Here is a 24,506-nt window from a genome sequence, read left to right on the forward strand (position 1 = left end):
TATTAAGATTTCACTCCTTTAACAGTCGGGGACTGTGGTCATTGATCTCCATCACACTTGGTCATCTGTAGTGGACAGAGCGAAGGTCAGAAGTGACATTTATGTGACACTGTTTATGTCCCCACTGACACATAAATGACTTGATTGAATTATCTTGTAAATATATGGTTAGTCTGCCATTTTCTAGTATATTACATTGGCGTCGGAAGCAAATTGAAAGTGGGGGGGCTAAGTGTAAAAAAAAATTTGTACCTTCAAAAAAAACCTGACAAGCAGGGGGGGGGGGGGGTAGGTTCGAACTTCAGTACCAAACTTTTTTCCTAACACCACCACTTTCCGCATTTTTAACCTATACTAAGACCTAGCCGTGGAAAGTGGGGGGGGGGGAAGAAGATATGTTCAATGTCTATACTAAGTAAAATTCACGCCTATGTATTATACTTTAGTATGTGTCTATCGCTGGTAGGTGGAAGGTAGTGTAAACTAAAAATCCAGCCATATCCTCTTAATTGTATCCTACAACCAAAGCATTACTGTCCAATAAATTATTATAAGGCTATGTTAAATGCTCAGAAACAATGTATTTCACATTTACTTAATAATGGTTATGAAATGATCAGCTCCTTTGTCAAAGAAGTTCAACAATCTCGTACACACTTAAAGTATTTCCCCTACCCATTCATTTTTAAACATTAATTAAAATATTTCATGCTGTTTAGTTATGGCTTTATTTCATATTATTATGCTTCCTGTCAGTTTGTCTCTATATAACCCATACCCTACTATTCTCGCATAGTGGTCTAAGGATTTATATAGCGTAAGCATACTATGCAATGTAAAATTCTTCAATGCACACATTTCACAACCACGAGGTTAGTCCGATGCCTTATCGATTACGCCACAGAGACGATCACTGATTGGAAGAATTTTATTAAATATATAAACTTAATTTATACAATTGACACAAGAAGGAGAAAATAGACAAATATTATTTGAAAACAGTTATATTTATTCTAAGGAATCTTAGATAAATGTGTACAACAAAGTTTCAAACTAATTACATACAGATCGTTTGATGAATTGATATCATGGGGTCATTAGAACGCTTTTTATATAGCGCTTGATTGAAGGATGTAAAAGAAAATTATCAATATGAATCCACGTCTGTAAACAAATCAGTCTTACTAACAAAACAGAAAATAAAGAATGACTTATTTAGAAAAAATACTAGTAACAAAAATAACTAAGCATGCAACTAATTTTAGCATGAAGATTTTGAATGAGTTTTTGCAAGTGCACTGTGTTACCACCATTATTTTCAGATCGAAAAAATCAAACGGATTGCCGCATAAATAATTTAACAACAGTCAGCATAATAATAACAATAGTGTTGCATAATGCATGTACTATGCCTAAATAGTAGGCAGGGTTTGACACATAGTGCACTCGCCTCCGGCTCGTGCACCATGTGTCAAACCCTTTATAGTACATGCATAATGCAACACTATTATATAAGTGGTGACACATTCACATCAGAGTCAATGTATAGACTATCCCAGCTTTGATTTTGACAAGACTACCTCCACTGAGAATTCAAGGGGTAAAAATAATTCATCGCCCCAGCTTTATGTAGTGGCTAACCACTTGAAGAAGGAATTTATTACCAGGGTGCACCTTTGAATCAACATTTTCTTTCAAAGAGTTTGTTCATTAAATCTCTTCTATCATATAGATTAAAAGTGTTACCCATTTCTTACAATATCTCAGACACCCCCTGCAAAGGAATCTTTAGAAGAAATGAACATGCAAACCAATAATCAGGTGTTTAACTTCAATACAAAAGTTAGTTTACTGTTTGTACCGTACGGTACCCCTTGTTAAAATCGGTGTTATGAATGTATGAGATCATCCCCATATCATATCAGTCAATTGTGTTTGCTAAACAAATAATAAAACTGCATGTAACATGACATAATCCACAACAATCAAGCTAAATCTATATATTTTCCAGGTGAGATGAACTTTGACCTCTATCAGCTGTTAAACATAACCTGTCTCCAAACCTATAGTCTATTTCTTTTTGTAAGAGCTCTTGGGATTTCAACGGTTTAAATCTGCTAGTAAATCATCTTTATCGTCCTTATTTTCAATTTGGCAAGTGTTAATGGCTAAAAGCTTTTATTATTGGTTCTAATTTGCACCTGCCACCTAGGAGAGAAATGGGTCACTCAATCCCAGACTAACTGGTAATTATATTAGATTGGCTTAAACAAACTTATAATACAAATCTTCATCTGGTATCATATCCTTTGTAAAATTATTAAATTAAAAAACTCCCAAATCCAGACATGCATTGAGCATTGCTTTAAGTATGATTTTAATGTCCAACACTAGATCTATCTGAAACAAGTACCATTAGGACCTATGTGTATCACTTAATATTTCAGACCATTGGGATCATTTATTGCCAAATAGATTAATTATGCTGCGAAATTACAAATCTGCATGGGGGTTAATTTTCATTGTTTTAGAGGTATTCACTATGATCTCCATGAAATGTAAAATTTCAAATATATAACAACTTCGTATTTGACACAAAATCAAATCTTCTTGAACCATTTTTTCTCAATGTTGTTATATGAACATTGCATTTCAAGGAAATTTGTACTAGCTTCTTCTTCAGATATTAATTATTTTAACGACGTTCGATCCTGATATTTAAAGTCTTAAACTTTTTTTGCCAAGTATATTTTTAGTTTCTACATACATAGCTTAATTAAAATTCAAATCAAAAAATGGGGGTCAATATGCTTCTTTTACCGCTACAGTACATTTAATATGACCTTTCTGCACTGAAATTTGTGTCTTAATTAAAATTTACATCTTCGACGTTTTCCCTCCAATATTTTTATCCAATTAAAGCATGAAACAAAATGAACTCTAAGTCTCTTTAAAAAAAAGACACTTAAAAATTGTGCCTAGGAAAAAGTATCAAATTGCTTCGCATGATCAATTATTTGACCTTTCTGCAGTAATAAAATGTTATTTTTCCGGCATTGAAAATATAATAAGCAAGAAAATTATTTCAAAGTCTTAAACTTTTTCTGAGTTTAAGCAAACAGGTCAAAGTTATCTTGAATATTTTGAAAAGAACATCAAAAGTGGGGGTATATGATGTACATTTTCAGTAATCCGAGATTCCTCTGACTCTAACCCCCGCTTTTATATTATGACTTGTGCGGGGGAGAGACTCTCCCCCGCACAAGTCATAATATAAAAGCGGGGGTTAGAGTCAGAGGAATCTCGGATTACATTTTCAGATATTACTAAAAAAGTGTGAATTTTAGTTAAAATTGGCTCAATTTTTTCCCGGATTTTCAGAATATATTTACTATATTTGTCACACTTTGTTGATAGAATTCATAAGAAATAATTTAATAGATATTTCAGAACCAGCATAACATATTTCACTGCAAAAAACAGCTTTGTGTGCAACCAGCATGGAAAAATAGGCATCCAGAACTATAACAGTACTGTTATAGTTCAAATGGAAAAAACTGACCATTTTCGTCTAAAAAAAACCTTCCGCCACAAAATATAGTCCCTAGCTTAATTCTACTTGAATGGAATTTAATCACGGTTTTTTCATTGAATATAGTTTAATTTGCATTGTAGAATTCAGTTTTATTGTAAGAACCTAAAAATGATGCTTAATTTTATGAATAAAGGACCTGCGCGAAATACGCTCAAAATATTAGGATCGAACGTCCTTAACCAACACCAAAGGTTTCTCTTAATGTTAGAATTTATTGCATAAAAATGGGTGCAAACATGGTTTATAGATAGATGGTTAAAAATACACAAAAATGTATGATGCATGATACTTTATGAAAAACCTTTTTAATCACCATTACAAAAAATTAAATGGCAAAAATACAATGCATGAAACAGGATAGAAATATTGCATATACATATTTGCCAGAGAATATGAATACTTTGTTGTCTTTCAACAATATGCACTTGAAAGATGTTTGATACAAGATCAAAGAGTCGAGATCCTGTAATGCCATACACAGTCACCTGCCTGAAGAATGGACAAATTGACCTGATTAAGATCCAGAACTCAGGGGCTTCATACATGACAACCCCTTGTCCCCAAAACTGATGATATATCAAACAACAAAACAAACATTTTACAGGCATTTACAATGTCTCTTTCAACACTTAAATCCCTGCAAATATTGGACACTGATAATAATAAGATAAATCAAGGGGATTCTTATCTCCCTTGAAGTACCCAGTTCCAAATACCAATGTGGACCACTTCAGTTTGGCATGACAAAAAATATTTTCAAAAAGTCCTAATTTTACTCTTTTAGCAAGGAGTGCATTTATTCGTAAATCATTTAGCCAACTTTGCGTATTTTTCAAGTTTATCACGAAAAAATCACAGAACATCCTGTTCATGTTCAGGTACAGCAATTGTGGTTTCAGGAAAACCATGCTTGACTCAGTCCCTTTAAAATTCACCTTGAAAATAATTGTATTTTGTGTGTGCAGTGCTTTTACAAACTAGAGATTTTAGGCACGAGTTCATTAGCTTGCAAGGTGTGGGATAGGGTAATTACGGGGTAGGTGGCTGTTATTTCGACCCACCACACTCAGAAAATTAATGGGACCCTTTGCACTGCATTGTACCAGAATTATGCCTTAGAGCACTGTGCAATTTTAAAGCCCTATTTACCTTCCTGTCTTGCTACAAGCAAACACTTGCTTTGGTCACGCAAGTCAAGAAGCTTGAGATTTGCTAAATAAAATACTTTGAAATTCAACTTATACCACGTTAAAAAAGTTATACCAGTTTGTGTGTATTTGTTATATGATCCTGAATTCTTTCATTACTTATGACTCATTAAAGAGATTATAATTTTTTGTAATGACTAATAAAAAAGAATTCCTAAAATCTGTTTTTATAGAAATTTGACATTAAAGCCCTAAAGTGAAGACATATTGGCAGACATCTGAACTGTATTTTATTACCTTGCAGGGATAACTTAGCAGGCCAACCATCAATAATGCTATATGGTGGTCTTTTTTATTGTCATTTTTAATCATAAAGTAGTTCAAATATCTAATTATTAAGGGGAAATAACCACCTGGAGTTAGTCTTGCATAAAATTTGTTTACTTCTTAATCATTCTTGACAGAGTAATTGCTAAAGCCACATTTTCATTTCACTTGATCTAGTGAATTGAATAACTGTATTTCTTACAATATGTATTTTTTTCTTACTAATTTCATCAACCAATTCCAAGCCTTATACAGGCGTAGTGTTCTAACAGAAGATTGAACCCAGACAACATAGCAAACAAGCTCATAAATAAAGAATCAGATGAAGTGTAAGGTCTTTATAAACCCTTGTTAAACCCTTTCACGGTCAATTGGGGACCAAATCACGCAGAATTGACATTTGTACTTTAAATTAGATGAGTTTTTGAAAAGATAATAAACTCTAAACTTCCTTAATTTGCCTATGTCAGGCTATTGTCAGGTTACAGACTTGTATGTTACAGATCTAATGTATCGGATGTGTTGATGCCTCAGCCTCTTGTATTAATTACCGATCTTCTTCAGAAGTACAACTAACAATTATCTGACACTAATGAGTGCTGTCTTTTAAACTCCAAACTTTACTGTTAAACAAAACACACAATGAAGAAAAAGAAAGGAAACTCATGTATTCAATGTGTTCACTCAATGCTTTAGTCAAAGGCAGGATAAGTATTTCATCTGCATAATTAACCCTTTTCTGAAGAAGACAGAAAATGGGATGCTGAATTTAAATACCTCTATTATCTATCTTTCAGAATTAAGAACTGTTAAAAGAATTTTCAATTCACAGCACACATTACTACTATTCATCAATGGAATGTGTCATCTGAAAGGTAAATGTGTGTGACCCTGAATCTTATACTGCTAATATCAAACCAATTATTTTTCCACATTTATTGCAATTACTAAATCATGATATAGAAAATTGATATTTTATTCTGTACTCAAATTTTAGGTCTTCCTTTTACAAATATCTTTGTGTGTCTAGGAAAAATGTAGAATTCAAAGCCCACCCACCCTACTTTTCACTCTGAATGTTAATTACAACATGAAAAAAAAATTAATTTCTGCAACACATCATTGCCAAGATTAGAAAACTTTTAGATCCATGAAATTAAGCTGCCCTCTGAAAGAAGGGGTTTCAAGAGTTGAAAGTTACTTTTCCTGTTAAGTCACACAAACAATTGCTACTGCACTTTACGACATTCCTTATATTTTTTGTGAAGTGTGTTTGAATGGTTTTCTAAGAAACGTTACAAACAATTAAAATGATTAAGCAGTGTGCACATACTCCCTATACCTCATATTTTCTCTGTAAAATGGACTTTTTCAGTTTGTTTCATTTAATCTATCTATTGAACAATTGGTATAAGAGTAAAGATATCTAACTTGTCAATACTTTTGGAAATCATGGTGATCAGATCAAGTGGTCAGATATGTGAAGTACATGTATAACTTGTATATTCACCACCTTGTGAAACTGATACTTCACAGTTCAGATATTGTTTATGGTCATAAGGTCATAACTTCTGTTACATACATTAGTCAGTTATAGTGAAACCAACTCCAAGTAAAAAAAAGATTCCCTGGTAAAGCCCAATGTATGATATCTGTTTAAAGCATTAAAACTCTAAATTTATTGCCCCCTAGGTTTTAACTCTAACATTATAATTGTAATCAAGTGGCAGACCCCTTTACTATCATTGCTGATTTTAGACTTCAATTTTAAAGCTAAGAGGATTATTTCTTATGACTTATCACGTTAATGTATCTGGACATGGTGATTCTTTAATCAACAGTCACATTTTAATCTGCTCTGGTGCAATAGAACATAGTTAACATAATGTAAAATGAGTCAACAATGGATTCTATTTCATCCATTTTTAATCCCCCTTCAATTTCAACCCCCATGTTTGCTAGGCGTGTACCTCTTTGTCTTTTGAAGGAACATAAGATGATCCACTGCAGATTCAAAATGGGAGTGCATAACAATAGGCATAACTAGTCATTAGATTTTCAAAGACTCAAAATAGATGTGCTAAGGCAAAAATACTTGTATTAGAAAGAATTTTAGTGCATGTACTTGCATAATAAGAACATGTTCCTATAATTAAAATTAAAAGTGCATAACAAAATGGTGGTGACAGAAAATATATCACAATGTTGTTATTAAATTATCTTACTGAAATAAATAATTATAAGAAACAGATAAATAACTCAGAAACAATTTTAATATTGTGCTCAAGAAATATTTCATCCTTTCCCTCCCCCATCCTCCCTATAACAAAAGTTTGAGAATAAGATTACATCTTGCAATTGGGACAAGCTATTAGAAGTAGTAAATCAATCAAATGATACAAGTCAGAACAGAAAGTACAACTAGTTTTTATTATATAGAACTTATTATTATCCACCGAACATTTTGCATCGAAATTTTTTCAGTACAATGAATTCCACAGCACCAGTTTTGTCACTTGACATGAACTATTTCAAACCAAAATATGTTTTTGATCAATAAGACAAACTGGAATACAGTTCATCTTTGATCTCTTCCTTCATCAAGTAAAATATCTTCAGTCTGTTTAAGCACTGTTCTTTATAATATTCTTCTACACGTTTTGTCTACATTTCAAAGGAGTTTTAAGAGGGCATCAGAAGCATGTGAGAACAAGATTTCAATCTTTTTTAAAGGTCCTGCAAACATTACAGTTCATACTCAGCGAATTTTAAAACTGAAAAAAAAAATCTGTGAGGCAGAAGTGGTGATCATATTTCCTATGCAAATAAAGTCACAACGAAAGCATTACACAACCACATGAACATGTCAAAGAGACATGCTCACTTCTCTTTAACTAATTTCTATGTTAAAAGTGAGAGTCAGAATGATATTAAAAGTACCTAAAAAGCTCGTCCAAGATTTATAGCCCTGGAGCCTGGACTTAGTGGACTATCATTCAATTTTTACAGTACCAAAGTTGAAAGGATACCATATATACTCTCCTATAAGTTAGCCTATAAGTCGGTTGTATTTTTTGACGTTATTTTGGTGGGATTATACTTCAACGGTAAAACATTAAAGCATGGGCAAATCCACTGCCACAAGGAACAAATCAATGTGAGAACTCTTTCACACAAATATACAAGAAATTAATAATTCTTAATACATTTTACTTTTCTTATTTATATGATGTTTTCTTGTCTATACTTCATCTTTTCTCACAAATCCATTTTGATGCCACAATGTAAAAAATCTCAGTGAGGGGACAAATCTTTTAAACTCCTTACCCCTTTTAAGCTTTTGCAGATCTATATATCATATGTGTGTGTGATAACACCATAATGATGAATTTTTCAGGGGAAAAGAGTTCATGAGGTCAGTCAAAAGTTATTCAAACAAGATCAGAGTCACTTATATAAGACATGTGTGCGTTTTATGTTTGCACATCAAACCTCTAGTGTCAGTGTGAACACGGGTCGCTATACATAGATATTAACCTGATCCATATACATGTTTATTACACACTTAGTAATAAATACAGGTTTTTTGCATATGCGATATGGCTGACGTCACAATAGCCGTATCAACCCTGCAGGGCTGATATGGATTTGCGGGGCTGATATCCGTATCAGCCCTGCAAATCCATATCAGCCCTGCAGGGCTGAACGGCTATTGTGAAGATATCACACCCTTAGTAAATTAAACCACAATAACAGTACTTGTACTCATACACAATTTTTGGTGGGTTCATATTCTCTTAATTTTAACTTTTTGAAAATAAGGTTAATATTAATTTAAAAATACATGTAATACTATAGAATATTTTCAAATTACGGATCAAGTGCATTGAAATAGAAATAGAAACAAACCCAAATCTTATGAGACATTAGACTATGTACATGTATGTAAGAAGTCAATGCATGATTATTTACTTATTTTCTTCTCAACTGTATTTTATTACTAAGTATGTAATAAATATAATAAAACATACCCTTTTCCACATCACATCCCAGCCCTCGACCAATATAGCCCTCGGGCCTTCGGCCCTCTGGCTGATATTGGTGTCTCGGGCTGATACAGGATGTGATATGGAAAAGGGTATGTATTATTCTCTATATACTCAAAGTATGCATTATGGTCAGCTTAGATATTTTTTTTCATTTCGTTAATGATGTTCATTTATTTAAAGGGAATAGTTTTGCATTTGTATTTTTGAGTGAACTGAGTATCAAATATACATGCATATGAGAGATTTAAAATACATGTATAACTTTATAGAATTCAAATTTAGTTACACAAAAAAGTTTTTCAATCACAGTTTAGAATTTAACTCTGACTTTCTAATAGTAATTAAGTCAGTCTCATGAAATAAAAAAAATATTTTGTTTATTTAAAGTATCTTTAAAATCCCCTGCATTAAATCATCTATGATGATTAGGCCATAATGAAAACATTCCTAGATTCTCATCCCCGCCCGCCCTGATTTTATACCCCTGCCTCGATTTTTTTTATTTCTGTTTTTCTTCTTCTTAATTCTGATCGGGATTGGTATTCATCTACCATTCTACTTTTGTTTTAAATCCTGGGAAAGTCAACATGTTTTTGACAGCTGAAAAGATGGTAATTGCTGTAATACATGCGTATATATGTAAGACTCCAAGGTCCGATGGTGACGCCAAAGTCCGATGGTCTCGCCAAACCCCGATGGTTTTTTGTCGGTACGGACGCCAAAGTACGATGGTCACGCCAAAGTCTGATGGCTGGTTTCCTATGAGACACGCTGCGCTAAAGTACGATGGTCTGACATGCCAAAGTCTGATGGTGTGGAGAGACAGACGTTTATGATGTCACAATGATTCAACGTCAATCCTTGACGCCGTTTTCCTGCATCAAAATGCCGTAATTTCTGAATTTATTCTTGCATACGCTTTTATTTATTTTTGTTTTTTTTTGAGTATTGCTTACATACGAGGGACGATCAGAAAATTCTGCAAGTATATCTATAAAATAATGAAAACAATATATATTAAAATGTAAACTAGTTTAATCCTTCAAAATAACCCCCTTTTACATTCACACAGTTTTGCAATCTCAATACCCATGAGTTGAAAGCCCCGAGGTATTCTTCCCTTGGAATACTGTCTAAGCACTGATAAACAGCACTACCAACTGCACTCCGCGAAGTATAGCGACGTCCAGATAACATTTGTTTCAGTCAAGGAAATAGGAAAAAGTCACAAGGACTTAGGTCGGGAGAATACGGGGGATGTGGGAGCTGAACAACCTTTTCATCCTTCAAAAAACTTTGAACCGTTTTACTTTTATGAGCAGGAGCATTGTCATGAATTAGCTTTATGTTCTTCAAGCCTGTCTTTGGTCTTTTCTTTTCATACAGTTTCTTAATTTTTTTCAGTACATTATTTTTGTAAAATTGTCCCGAGATACCTCTACCTTGCGGAGTTGGAATTTGCACAACTGGGCCACTAGAATTAAAGAAAATTGCATACAGAATCTTTTTAGCACTCTGACACCTTTTTGCAGTGACTGGTCGCTCGCTATTCTTCCTTACCCACATCATATTGTTAATTTTTCTTTGCGGCTCAAAAAAGTAAATCCAAGTTTCATCACCTGTTAGCAAGTCAGAAAATTTTCTCCTGTCACAGTTTTTATAGATTTTCAACAGTTTCCTAGCAAATTTCAAACGCGTTGTCTTCTGTTCTGGTGTCAAGAGATGTGGTATCCATCGTGCACATACTTTACGTAGGTTGAGGTGCTTGGTCAAAATTTCATGAACCTTTGCTGATGAGATACCAACGACACTAGCAATATATTTTAAAGAATATCTACCATCTTCCTCTACCATTTTCTTAACTGCAGCCACGGTTCCATCAGTAACAGTTGTCTTTGGTCGCCCTGTTCTTGAAGAATCTTTAACGACGTCAACGCCATTCATAAACTTTTTTAACCAACGACAAACTGTGCTTAACGAAACTGCAGATTCTCCATAAATATGACAAATTTCATTCAAAATTATTTTTGCGGGTATATCAAGAATGCTTCTCACTTTTATATAGGTTCTTATTTCAGCTTTCACAGCAGATTTCATATCACTTGGAGAAAATGGTCAGTGTGTACGACTACCCCTTCTTCTTTTGTATGTAACTTTTGAAATAGTGAATAAAACGATAAGAAATTTTAGACAGACACAGGTAATGAATGTATCTACCCGTGCGTGACATAGGTTTTGGTCATCTACGAAGAATATCTATGGAATAACATTACTTGCATTATTTTCTGATCGCCCCTCGTATTTCAGAGATATTAGGAAAGTCCTCACACACCACTCAACTGATTGGGGTTAGTCCTTTTAATTGCTTTGATTTGGATTACCAGGTAGTCCTCGCACACTAGTTGAGTTATTAGGCTTAGTATCGCAGCCACCCAAGATATCTAGATATCTATATAGTTGTTAGGCCTTCACACTTTTCTAGTGATTAGGGTTAGTTTCACACCTATCCGAGAGAGGAGAGTTAGTTTTCGCATAATGATAATTATAAATACTTATTTAAAACCTTGGCATGGTGCGGCATTGTAGTTTGGCAGATTAGTACTATGACGTCATAAATGTTAATTGTTTTCCGCACCATGGGACTTTGGCGTGTTAAACCATCGTGGTTTGGTGCAGACCCAGGGCTTTCAAAAAGATTTGAACCAGGTGGTACTTTATCAAAAATAGGAGGTACCACTTGGCGAACGCCGAAGGCGTGAGCCTGCTAGGGGGGTCCGGGGGCATGCCCCCCCGGAAAAATTTTGAAATTTAGAAGCCACCAGACAGCATTTCCTGGTTTTTGGACACATAGAAGTATGCTGCTATCAGTGTTATTTTTATGCCTTGTTTCCAAGTTTATTTTTGGTAAATACACATTACATGTGAAGTTTAGCACTGGATGGGTGGAATTACATAGATAAATTAGTTGTTTGAGCAGAGTAACAATAAGATTTAGGTAAAACTTCTAAGTTCTATCCTATATTTGTTTATATAAATTTGTTCAAAAAATTTTGCAAGGTTTGAGTTGTAAGTGGTATGTTTTAAATATAAAAAGAAATTATTGAGTCACGAAAGGAAATGGAAATTCAAAATTTAAATTTAATAAAAGAGAAATGAAATTGTATTTGCATTAAATGAAATTCATTTCTGTTCTACAGTAAAGTGCAGATTAAAAAAAAATTAGAAGAACCACTACATGATGCATAGCATGTACCAATAAATTCAGCATATATTTCATGCACTGGTACATGTACATATAAAATAATATTATACATGTGTAAAATACACAAAGATGACATCAAACTGGAGACAAAAAAATTTAGATATGACTCCCTCACTTTACTGGATATGGTTACAATACTGGGAAGAAAGAAAACGTCCGCAAGGTCATTCTCTTGACCACTAGGAAACCGCTGAATCAAAGAATTAAATGTATGGCAAAAGAAATAGTTTCTGTTTTATGTCCTTTTGTTTCATCAGAAAGTTGCAGATATTTAAGACTTTAAGTAATTTATATCGTCAGCTGCGGGTTTTGACACTTAAATTTGAAGAGTTGAGGCTATTAAAATGTACAGAGGTGGTCAAAGAACTACCTATTGTTCATGTCGGTTTCTCGATCGGTCAATTGTGTTGAAGACTTTCCGCGGTCTAGTTCCTTGTATCTTAAAATCTTTTGTGAATCTCATTACCATGGCTTTAAATTGACATTCATATCTGATACCTGGATTCCTATTTTTATGTTTTTTTTGGCCGTATTTATTTAAAGTATATCCATAGTCATTAGCTTTTGTCAAAGTCAGTGACGGAGGAATTTGACGGATCGAAATCTACTTTCGTTTTCGATAAGATCTAGCCTATAGACCGTTTCACGGTAACTGCGGTACTGCTCTTTAGACTTTTGCAGGGCAATATGATATAGTTTGGTGAAATATGACGTAAAAGTAATTGTTAAATATACGTCATTTAATTATCTCTCAACAAAAACTTCGCCACACGTTATTACTTTGCCCTGCAATATAGTAGTACCGCAGTTACCGTGAAGGGGCTAATAAGACGCGTTACGCAATCTCTTTTGTTTCATTTATTCAAACGCTTTAATGATCTTCTTGACTAACCAATCAAAAACGTTATTAGATACAATTACGGACTAACAATAATACAAAGCTACGTAACCACAAAAATTGTGTTTATTATGATAGGGCCTATCGTATTTTTACGTGATTTTTTTTCTCCACTGAATATTTTGGCAGGTACCATGAACGAATCCAACCGGGTAAAAGTACCGGGTACCGGCAGATTTTGAAAGGCCTGCAGACCATTGGACTTTGGCGTGACCATCGGACTTTGGAGTCCCACCTCACCTTGGAGTCCTACATATATTTTAAACAAGGGTCATTGGTTGAAAAAGATTGGTGATAATGTGAAGTAAGAGATAATTGAACATTTACCATGACTTTTATTTGGGTATTGTAGATAAAATTAAACCGATTGACCAGGTCAATAAAAAATCTGCAAAACTGAAAAAATAAAAAATATAAAAGCCGCCCGCCTGCCTCGATTTTTAAAAAAATTTGGATGAGAATCTAGCAATTTATTTATTATGGCCTTATTGATATTTTTTGTTTTAAAATCCTCTAATGGGTGGGTAGGTTTTCGAAAAATCGAATTGCTTTATTATGACACGTAAAAAAAATTCTGGATAGAAAACTGAAAAATATTATAGTCATATGTTTCTGTATTGCACAAACATCTTTCAAGACTTCTAATATTAGCAAACTAGTTTTAATACCTGCTTGAGGTCCAGAGTAATTGTTACATAATTATACAGGGCTCCATTGGTTAGTGTCGGGCTCTGCCACCATGAGTTCCTGCCGTTGATGGCGTTTGTGATGGGATGACGGCGCCTCTCGTCTCGACTCCTCGCATCACAGATGTCGCAGTGAGAGTTCTTGTCTGGGAAAATTTTGACATGGTCCACAAGCTTACAGAAAACCTCACTCTTTTCTTCTCCACAGGTAGCATTTACAGTTATGGTAGACCTTGTTGCTAAGTTCAGGATGTTTGGAAATAACCCTACATCTGAAAATAATTTAATTTTGGTTGTAAGTTTGTAACACATCATTTGATGGGATAAAAAATAAATCTAAGTTGTATAACCTGGGTTGCCTACATCACAATGACTTACGTCAAAAAATATCAATCCGCTTGACATTACGTTTAAAACATGAACAATCTGAAGACGTTTTTAAGGTCTTTTTCTATACATAATGATTGAAAATTAAATTATAGGGAATGAATTAAATGGCAACCCAAGTTATACTGCTATAACCTGGGTTGGAGCAGTTTACGCTTTATATCTATAGACCGCTTTGAGGTTCATAAAGTGTAAACTGGCCCAACGGCAAGTTGGCAACCCAGGTCATATAGGATAAATTGGGAGTTGGGTTGCATTTCATTCCTTAGATAGATCTAATACGTTACATATTCATGTTAAAAGAAAATTCTCTGAAAAAAACTAATTTAAAATTACAAGACGTTCACCATGTTCACACTTGTGAAAAAAAAAATTAAAAAAAAAATTTGGCTTTGTCTCAGAAGGGTACCCCGACCACGCACCCCCATTTCCAGAAATCTAGATAGTCCTAAAAATGTAATGCATTCGTTCATTCTTTTTCCTTTATATTTATATTTCAATGGCATACTACAAGTATACCCACACTTTCCTTTTCATTTAGGCCTAGCATGTAGGCCTAATATTACCTGATCTCCTTATAAACTACATGATACATTAAATTCTTCTGACCAGTGCACTACAAATCTCAGTCGAGATTATACCTACCACCACTCTTAGAAAAGATGACTGCATTAATGGTTATTCTGAACCATCGATTTAAGGCTAAAGGTGGTGATTCTTTGAATCTGAAAAATAGACGTCTGAATCCGAAGTTTGATTTTCCCTCCGAAAAGTCAATGGTTAAATCGTTCTTCATTTATTTCGGGTTTCAAACACAGCAGTGCGCTACTTTTAATTATTAGCTATTTAAGCCCAGCCGTTAGGACATTAAGAATTTACTAACTCTGTTTGACTTTTTTCTCATCAATATGTTTATATTTATTAATTTTAAAAATATCCCTGAAGCTTATTAAAGAAATACACAGAGTCTACGTTTTTCGAGGGGGGGGGGGGGGGGGGGCTCGATTCTCCGAAATGAATGGGGAATTTAATTTTTAGCTTTAGATATAAATAACAGTAATGGTATTGACAAGTTCACAAATCAATTCAAATTAGTTTGTAAAAAGAAGATAAATGGAATCGATGTTTCATTCAAGTTCTATAGATATTTTTCTGAAACGTTGGAGAGGATTTGACGGAGGAGGCGACTGTTTGGGTTCGACTGAAACAAGTATTTTTTCTGTTAAAATATGTACGGACCTTCTTTTTTTTAAGACATCTTTGTAATTAATTAAATAATATTGTCTTTCTACAAATTTTATTAAGATTTAGAATTCTTTATATAAATTTCAGTAATCATTTCCTGAACGCAAATTCAAAATAATATAGTTGCACATTGCTAAAAAAAAATTCTACATGACTTAGCAAGATATGAAGTTATCCCAAAATCTAAGGCTAATGTGATAAAAACGATTCATATATTAAGAAAAACATATGCAACAAGATAGTTGTGAAACTAGATAAGATCTCATTAACGCTATTGGTGTTTAAGCCACTTTAATCCGAGGTCTGTATATGTTTCTCATCAACAATGAAGAGGGGGAACTCTGCGTCAAAATCTTCACCTTAATCGACATCCACTGGAGCTCATCTGGGCTCTCGTGAATGTCCTCACATTAAAAGGGAACAAATAGTTTAATTACAGAAATCAAACAAGAACTTCTACATGGAAGGGGGACTTCACGCAAACTTCTTTTATCTGCAGATTCTATCGTAACAGCGTTTATGCCTTAAACTAATAAAACGACAATTCCTCGACCTATAATGTCCACGGATCCAATTCAAGGTGTTGACTGGTGCTGTTATCTGAATAAGTAAAATACCCTGTCTTATCGTAACATATTCTGAATAGCTTTGACATCAAATAAAAAGTTCAAAGTACAAATAGCGTTATACCCCAAATCTTTCTGTACAAATGCGAACAATTTTTCTACCTTGTACGAACATCTCTTAAAATTGCCTTTTATGTCATAGATATTATGAACAGTTGCGCCCACACTAAAACACCGAGACAGCTCAGTAAAATTTGGAAACGGGTTAACGAAAAAAAAATTAGCATTTGGGGTAAAGTGCAAGCAAAAACTGTAATTAAAGATGGTACATTAAGTTCTGAACATGTACGGGAAGGAAACCGTTTAATGATTTTACCCCCTGACGAAGTTTTTGTTTGATTCCATCAAAATCTGCGGCAACAGTTGGAGGCGACGATTAACTCATTAGCTCCCGATATTACGGACTCCTATAATCAGTTAATCATCTTGTTAAGATACTTTGCTCTCAGATGAGGAAGCGATGTTAGGTTCCAGTAACCACGCACTGCATATTAATTAATGATATGTTTAAATTTTTTTCACTAAAATGTCAACTGTCGCAAGAACAAAATTTATGTGCACCGAAGGAATCTATTATTAACTTAGGTAAACTTTTCTGACACTGCAAAATTTTTGATATAAGTTACGCTCTGGGGAAATGATTCCCTTATAAAGTTAATCTGTTAATTCTTTGTAGATTATTGGAATTAAGCTTCGAAAGTGTCCCAGTCTGTTGATTGCAGGTGGAAGAAGTAGTAATTTAAGTAACTAAAATACTGCTGACATTTCAACATTTACGGTTCCTATAAATATATGTTCCATTGATAAGATGAAATCTTGTTTTAATCAAGGTAAAAATAAAAATCGAATTTAGTTCAAACCGCAACCTTAGATAAGATTGTATCACACACACTTTCCGACAGGTAGACTTACCTTGGCAATTGATTACAGGTAAAATTAACATCCAAAAGACAAGCACAAACCAGGTCACCTCTTTCATTTTTCAATATTATTCATAAAAATGTACCCATTTGTAGAAAAATCATTTTATCCGATTTCTGACTTCTCTACACCTATGGAGAAAGCAGACGCTCTCTGAATTTCCCGGCCCGTCACGCATGGGAGCCCACACTCTGACCGTAAAAATACCACTATAGTCTGTTTCCGGCCTAACGGCGCACCACAGAACCGAAGCAGAATTTCCTGCACCGATGTAATTACTTCACATGACTAATGAAGATTGTTACTGATAACCTACATATATATATTGTACTTTTGCCCAATAGTCTGATAGATTAATTAAAATCAAAATGTATAGAACATCCGCATTGGAGAGAAAAATGCATATGTTGAGGCTCATATGTTGGATCATCAAACACCCCTCCCCCTTTTACAGTCTTGGTAGAAGGTATTGAGGAGTTTATCAGATCTCATTTAAATTAACTTCATCCTAATTGCCTGAATAAGGCCAAAAAACAAACAAAGAAACAAAATAAATATATAAATTATTTTTAGATTTGACTTTTGATTTGCATTTTGAAAAAAAAAAATGATCAGGATTCAATTTCTAAAAATTAAAAATTTCATATTTTATAACAACCGGTACATGTGCTAATTATACAAATATATGTTTATAAACAGTTCATATATCGACCTAAAATTAAAAAAAAGTAGAATTAAATTAAGTACTATTCAATGCAATTATTCGACATATTGTCGTGGAATGGAGGAGTTATTCCTCTTATCTCGAATCTTAAAATACTTTCGTGTAGAGAGAGAGAAAGAGAGAGAGAGAGACAGCTAGACAGACAGACAGACGAGAACTAAAGAACAAGTTATGTAACACACATTCAGAAAGAATCAAAGAGAAATTAAGGTAACAATACTCAGACAGTAACAAAGATATAAAGAAGGCCACAAAGAGGGACCGCAGGAACTTCATTGAAAATATGGCTAAAAAAGGTGAAAAAAACATCAGAACAGAGAATGGGTGATGTTTATCAGATCACCAAGAAGCTAACTGGACAAAAAATGCATGTATGCCAGTCAGAGACAAGCAGGACTTAATTATTACATCTGAGAAAGAGCAAGAACAAAGATGGAAGGAACATTTTGAAGAGACACTGGACAGCCCAGATCCAAGAAACAGAGCAGAAATTCCCGAAGCAAGCATCGACTTAGAAATCAACACAGACGAACCATCAAAGTTGGAAATAGTCACAGCAATCAAAAGTTCAAAGAATAATAAATTACCTGGGAATGACAACTATTATTCAAAGCTAACTATTATCCTTGCAGCAGATACCGTATCCTTCATCCTCTTTTCTGCAAGATATGGAAGTATGACAAGTTACCAGCAACATGACCTGAAGGTAGCATCATCAAACTACCAAAGAAAGGAGACCTCACAAACTGTAACAACTGGAGAGGTATTACTTTACTCTCTATTCCAAGCAAGGCCTTTAGTAAAATAATTGTATGCATAATTAAGACAGCAGTGGACAGCAAGTTAAGGAAAGAACAGACAGGTTTCAGAAAAGGAAAGAGCTGCTGTCACCAAGTTTTTATATTGGGAAACACAATAGAACAATGCACAGAATGGCAAAGACAACTCATCATAAACTTCATAGACTTTGAAAAAGCATTTTATAGCATTCACAAAGACAGCTTGTGGACAATCCTGAGGCACTTCGGTATACCATCTAAACTAGTTGACCTAATAAAAGCATTTTTTTGCAGAATTTAAATGCTCTATTGGTACTTCTTTAAACAAAAGCTTTCTTGTAAAATCAGGAGTGAGACAGCTCTATTGTTCATCATAGCAGTGTACTGGGTAATGAGATCATTCCTTAGTGACGAAAACACTGGCATCAGGTGGACTTTTTTCAGCAAGCCAGAAGAATTAGATTATGCAGATGACCTGGCTATATTATCTCATCTGGAAACGCAAATGCAAAGAAAACCTTCTAATTTACAGATAAATGCCAGCAAAATCGGTTTGAACACCAACAGAAAGAAAACAGAAGAAATGTCCCTAAATACAAAAAGCCCACCCAAAATACAACTGAATGGAAAAGATGTTAAAAATACAGCATATTTTACATACCTAGGAAGTGTAGTAACATCAGGTGGCGGAGATGACAAGGACATAATATCAAGATTAGGTAAAGCCAGGGGATCCTTTATCAAGCTTAAAAATATATGGAAGTCAAGCAGCATCAGCAGGCACACTAAGATCAAACTGTATAAAAGTTGGGTACTACCTGTCTTAATCTCTGGTGCTGAATGCTGGAGAATGAGAGAAAGTGACACAAAAAGCTATCAAGTTTTCATAACAGATGCCTCAGAAAGATCTTTAGGATATTTTGCCAACAAAAATTTGTACGAAACAACAAACAAATAAACAACAGACATGAGGACCTTACTAATAAAATACAGATAGGGGTGGATAGACCATGTCTTGAGAAAGCCAATAAATTACACCACAAGTGTGGCACTAAGATGGACCCCAGAAGGGAAAAAGGAGGAAAGGCCGACCAACTACAACATGGAGGCAAACGGTGGGAAAGGAACTATAGGACATAAGACATCACAAGAGTGGCACTAAGATGGACCCCAGAAGGGAAAAGGAGGAAAGGCCGACCAAAATCAACAGGGAGGCGAACCGTGTAAAAGGAACTAAAGGAAATAAATCTAAACCTGGGGAGAGGTGGAGAAGATAGCTAAGAACAGAAAGAATGGAAATCCTTAGTCCTTGCCCTATGGGCCTCCGGGTGCAACAAGGAAAAGGTAGTTAGGTAGTTTTCGGTGTCTTTGTAGATGAGATGTCATGTTTTATGACATATTGTGTCAAATATGAACGTTCTTTTGTATGTCAATCAGAAGTTATCACCGAAGTTGACTTTTAAAAAAATTAGGTCAATCGTAAAAGTAAAGGTTACCTTAACCTTAATTCTTACCATGCCAGGAGGCACACACGGCCTGAACATTTCTTTTACACTGGGGCGGGTCTGAGGCTGCACAGCGTGCCGTGTTCCCGGAGTTCCAGCCTGCATTATTTTGTTCCACCTACACCATCCGCCGTCATGTTGTCTTGGGACGGCCTCGCTTCCCTTCCCCCTCAGGCGTCCACCCGATGGCCACAACACAGTCATCCATGGAATACTTCCTAAGCACATGGCCGATCCAATTCCATCTTCTTCTCCTCACCTCACTGATGCTTTCTGCTTCTTCCATCTCCAAAACTGTCTTGTTTGGGATACTGCAGTATGCTGCTGCCATCTGACCTTAAGAATTCTTTTGAGACACTTGGTCTGGAAGATGTCAATCTTTTTTCCTCTATCTTGGTAAGCTTCAAAGTCTCACATCCGTATAACAATACAGAGAGGACCAGGCTCTTGAAGAGGGAGATTTTTATCTTTCTACTGATGGTTGTAGTGTTCCAGATGTTGGCTAGCCTCTTGAAGGATACACCACACAGTGCTATCCTCTCCCTGATGTCTGAAGTTCCTCCTCTATCCTTAAGCTTGGTGACATTGGCGCCGAGGTATGTAAAGCTGTCTACCTCGTCGGCTTCGCTGTTTCCGACTGCCAGGCTGATTTCACTCTTGCTATTTATCTTCATCACATGGCACTTCTTGGCATTCAACTTCAATCAACTTTTTCTTCCAGTTTTGTTGTCTTTGACTGAAGATGGTTCATTGCTGATGACAGTAGGGCAATGTCGTTCGCAAGTCAAGGTCTTCAATCATAGTTGTTAAGTCCTGTCTAAATCCTGATCTATTTTCTCTAACGGTCTGTTGCTCGTAGTAACAAGAAGCCTGACATCCAGCATCCTTGTTTGGCACCAGTCATCACAGGAAAAGGGTCTGTGGTCTCGTTGTCATCAATCACTGAACACTGAAAATTGTCATTCAAGGCTTTGGCCATCGTAATCAGTTTTATGGGTATTCCATTTTTCTTCATGATGACCCAAAGGCTGTCTATGTACACCGAGTCGAAAGCTTTCTCAAAGTCCACAAATTGGATGGACAGTGTAGCATTTCACTCGTTGACTTGCTCCAGGATGTTCCTGATGATGATCTGGTTGTCCGGAACCTTGCCTGCTCTTTCCTAAGGGTGCGGTCAACTCCAGCCTGTATTCTGTTGGTTCTGTTGATGATGATCCTGCTGAGTGCTTTGCTAGCTAAGGACAGCAATGTGACTCCAGTAGCTGCAGTCCTGTTAGTTGCCTCTCTTGGGGATTTTACAGATCAGTCCTCTGGTCATTCTTTGGGCACCTTTTCCTCCTTCCATATCTGGTCAAAGGTGCGCTTCAATTCCTGGCTGCTTTTATCAAGGTCTGCCTTTAACATCTCTGCAGTTATTTGATCTGCTCCAGGGGCCTTCCCATTCCGAAGCGTCTTCAGTGCAGTCCTTAATTCTTTTGTAGTGGGTGACTCAACCGAGATGTCTAGCCCTCTTCAGGTTCATCTTGTGATAGTGACTCTGGAGTATCCCTGTTGAGCACTTCCTCAAAATGTTCCCTCCATCTGGCAAGCCTCGCTTTTTTATTTTACAGCAGCTCTCCATCTTTGCTCTTCACCGCTGCTGTTTGTTTATTACTCTTTCTTGTCAGCTCTTTACTTATGCTGTGCAGTTCTTTCTGCCTCCTGTTCTCGGCTGCTTTTAGTGCTCGCTCAGCTTTCTATGCCATCCATCTCCTCTTGTCCTCTCTCGCACTTTTCTTGACTGTTTTGTCTACCTCCCTGTAATTTTCCTTCAACCTAGTCTTGACTCTTTCTGATCTTGTGCTCTCTATCTTTGTCTTGATGTCTTACCTTCCATCTATCAATTTCCAGGTGTTTTCTCTGATCCAAGGTTTACTAGTACTTTTGCCTTTCCTGTTGCCAAGTCCTTCCTTTGCTGAATTCACATATGTCATCTTCTGCTGTTCCCACAATTTCCCGACATCTTCAGTCTTTTCCCTGTGCTCCTCTAATTTCTTTCTCACACAGTCATTGAACTTTGCTTTTACTTCGTTGTTTTTGAGACATTATAATCCAATTTTGATTTCATCTTGATCTTATTCTTGTGTGTGCCGAGCCGTAGATTGAATCGGGTCTTCACCAGGTAGTGGTCGCTGTTGGCATCAGTTCAAGAACAGAAGATCTCCACTGTCCACTAATGAGAAGATAGTCATTCTGGGTTTTCACTGTTCCAGTAACAGACACCCATGTTGCTTTGTGTTTATCTTTAAGGGGAACAATGTTTTTGTGATTACAAGTCCGTTGATCTTCCTAAATTCACACAGTCTTTCGATCTCCTTTCTCGTTCTATGTTCCCAGGCCATGGATACCCATAGTTCTTCATAGCCATCATTGTCACTCCCTACCTTGGCGTTGAGGTCCCCGATGATAATAATAATGTCGTTCTTATTACATCCATCCAAAGACCTTGTAACTCCTGATAGAATTGGTCTTTCTCCCCTTCTATCTTTTGATTATATGGCGCATATGCTTGGATCAACGACACTATCCTGTTGCTTGAATGGAATCGTGCTGTCATGATTCTCTTGCTGATGGATGTCCATTCTATGAGTGCTTTCATTGCCTGCTGGCTGATCATTATGGCAACTCCTCCCTCATATAGTTCTTTATCCCCGCTGTATATGACGGTCTGGTCTGAGGCCAGTCTCGTCTTCCCAGCTTCCGTCCATCTGCACTCACTGATTCCCAGAATGTCTAGTTGGTTTCCTTCCATTTCTTTCGCAATCTGTGCTGAAGCTCCTCCTCGATATATTGTTCGCACATTCCAGCGTCCGATGGTGAATGTCTGTTTGGGTGTCATAAGGGATCTAGTCGGACGCTGTGCTTCCCTAAGGCTTTACCCCTTGTCGTCTTACTGCCACCAGGAGAAATAGTTGGAAAACGCGATAAATTTGTGTTTCTAAAAATCCCGATCTTTATCGTCTGATAAAATTAGTTATATCGAAATACAACCCTCTTCCAGAAATAACCTTATTTAGATAACTATATACAAAAATCACATGTATTTTGGATCAAGCTACTGACAAATAAGTTGATATTACAACATACATGTAATAACAGTCGTTTAAAGACAACCTTTTTTCAAAATTCTTTTTTCGATATAATGACTTTGTTTGAAAATCATTCAGTCGAATATGCTGACTGACGTTTATCATGCATATTGTCAGTTGATTATATTCACATGGAATTTCTACAGATTTCTCTATTTACCCGATCCACAGGCCTTTAGATCGCTTAGAAAAAAAAATTGAGGTGTTGAAATTTTTTTTACACACTAAATTTTTTAAGCGATCCAAAGGCCTGTGAACCGGTCGTGACATGGACGATAACTCCTTAAAGTAAAACATAAAATTAGCGTTTTTGAGACATTTAAGGAAAAATGCATCTATTGAATAAAACGTGTAGATTTTGGATATTTTACTGACTAAAGATGATAAAGTCCAATTTATAAGTAAACTGCATGACAACGGAATGGTTTTAAGTTTATGATTCCTTGCTTCATTTATGAAGTATGTTCCCCAATAACCTGCATATGATGTGATCACATACAATAACTTAATATGGTATGACATTTCCTAACTTATTCGATATTTTACCCCATTCATACGACATGATTTGCATACCTCAGTATATTTTACACATGAGTAAATTTACTCACATGTGCAATTTTTGTCGTATGAACTGAAATACTCATATGCAAATTCTGCACAGTTGAGTAAATTTACACCTGTCAGCACTAGGTGCAAATTAACTTTGCATACACTTTGTAGCAAATTATTAGTTCAAGTGTGTAAATTGTGTCATATGAACACGCAGCAAATTTACTTCTGTATGTATTTTGTTTTGTTTATTTTATAAATTTCCATTTTAAGTGTTGTTTCGATTGTGTATGCATTGGTGCGTAAAATATCAGTCTGTAAACATGGTGGCTAGATTGATTGATTGATTGCATATTGTTTAACGTCCCTATCGAGAATTTTTCACTCATCATTTGCCGGTGGAGAGCTGCAAATTTTGTCCTGTATTCGGCACTCAGGGCCATTGAGCAGGGAGGGATCTTTTTCATGCCAGCACCTACTGCGACATGGGACCTCGGTTTATACGGTCCCTCTTCCAGCAAATTCGAACCCACGACGTATGGATCAACTCCTTACTTTACGACTCTATAGCAGACGCTCTAACCACTGCGCGACGCGGGCGACTTGGTGGCTAGAAAGCGAAACTTTTAAACAAGGAGCCATTATCCCATCCGAGATAAATTTTCGAACAAAAAAGT

At 35.6% G+C, this 24,506-nt stretch overlaps 2 protein-coding genes across 2 annotated transcripts in view; one reads left to right on the forward strand and one right to left on the reverse strand.

Moving 5' to 3' along the window:
- The window catches only part of LOC134276702 (laminin subunit alpha lam-3-like), a 55,801-nt gene extending 38,494 nt beyond the window's left edge, over positions 1-17,307 (reverse strand). Inside the window, exons 1-2 of the mRNA XM_062759003.1 lie at positions 17,136-17,307; positions 13,948-14,237 (exon numbers count right to left, since the gene is read on the reverse strand). Of these exons, the coding sequence (XP_062614987.1) occupies positions 13,948-14,237; positions 17,136-17,202 (357 nt within the window). The 5' untranslated portion in view covers positions 17,203-17,307. The remainder of the gene's footprint in view (positions 1-13,947; positions 14,238-17,135) is intronic.
- Positions 17,308-18,241: 934 nt separating this feature from the next.
- Positions 18,242-19,605, forward strand: LOC134276790 (uncharacterized). The gene is made up of 2 exons (XM_062759108.1): positions 18,242-18,631; positions 18,979-19,605. Exons 1-2 carry the CDS (start codon positions 18,242-18,244, stop codon positions 19,603-19,605), a joined length of 1,017 nt encoding a protein of 338 aa, XP_062615092.1.
- Positions 19,606-24,506: the final 4,901 nt, after the last annotated feature.

This window comes from Saccostrea cucullata, unplaced genomic scaffold (assembly GCF_032062105.1).
Source record: "Saccostrea cucullata isolate Sc308-1 unplaced genomic scaffold, CSIRO_AGI_Scuc_v1 ctg13, whole genome shotgun sequence".
NCBI lineage: Eukaryota > Metazoa > Mollusca > Bivalvia > Ostreida > Ostreidae > Saccostrea > Saccostrea cuccullata.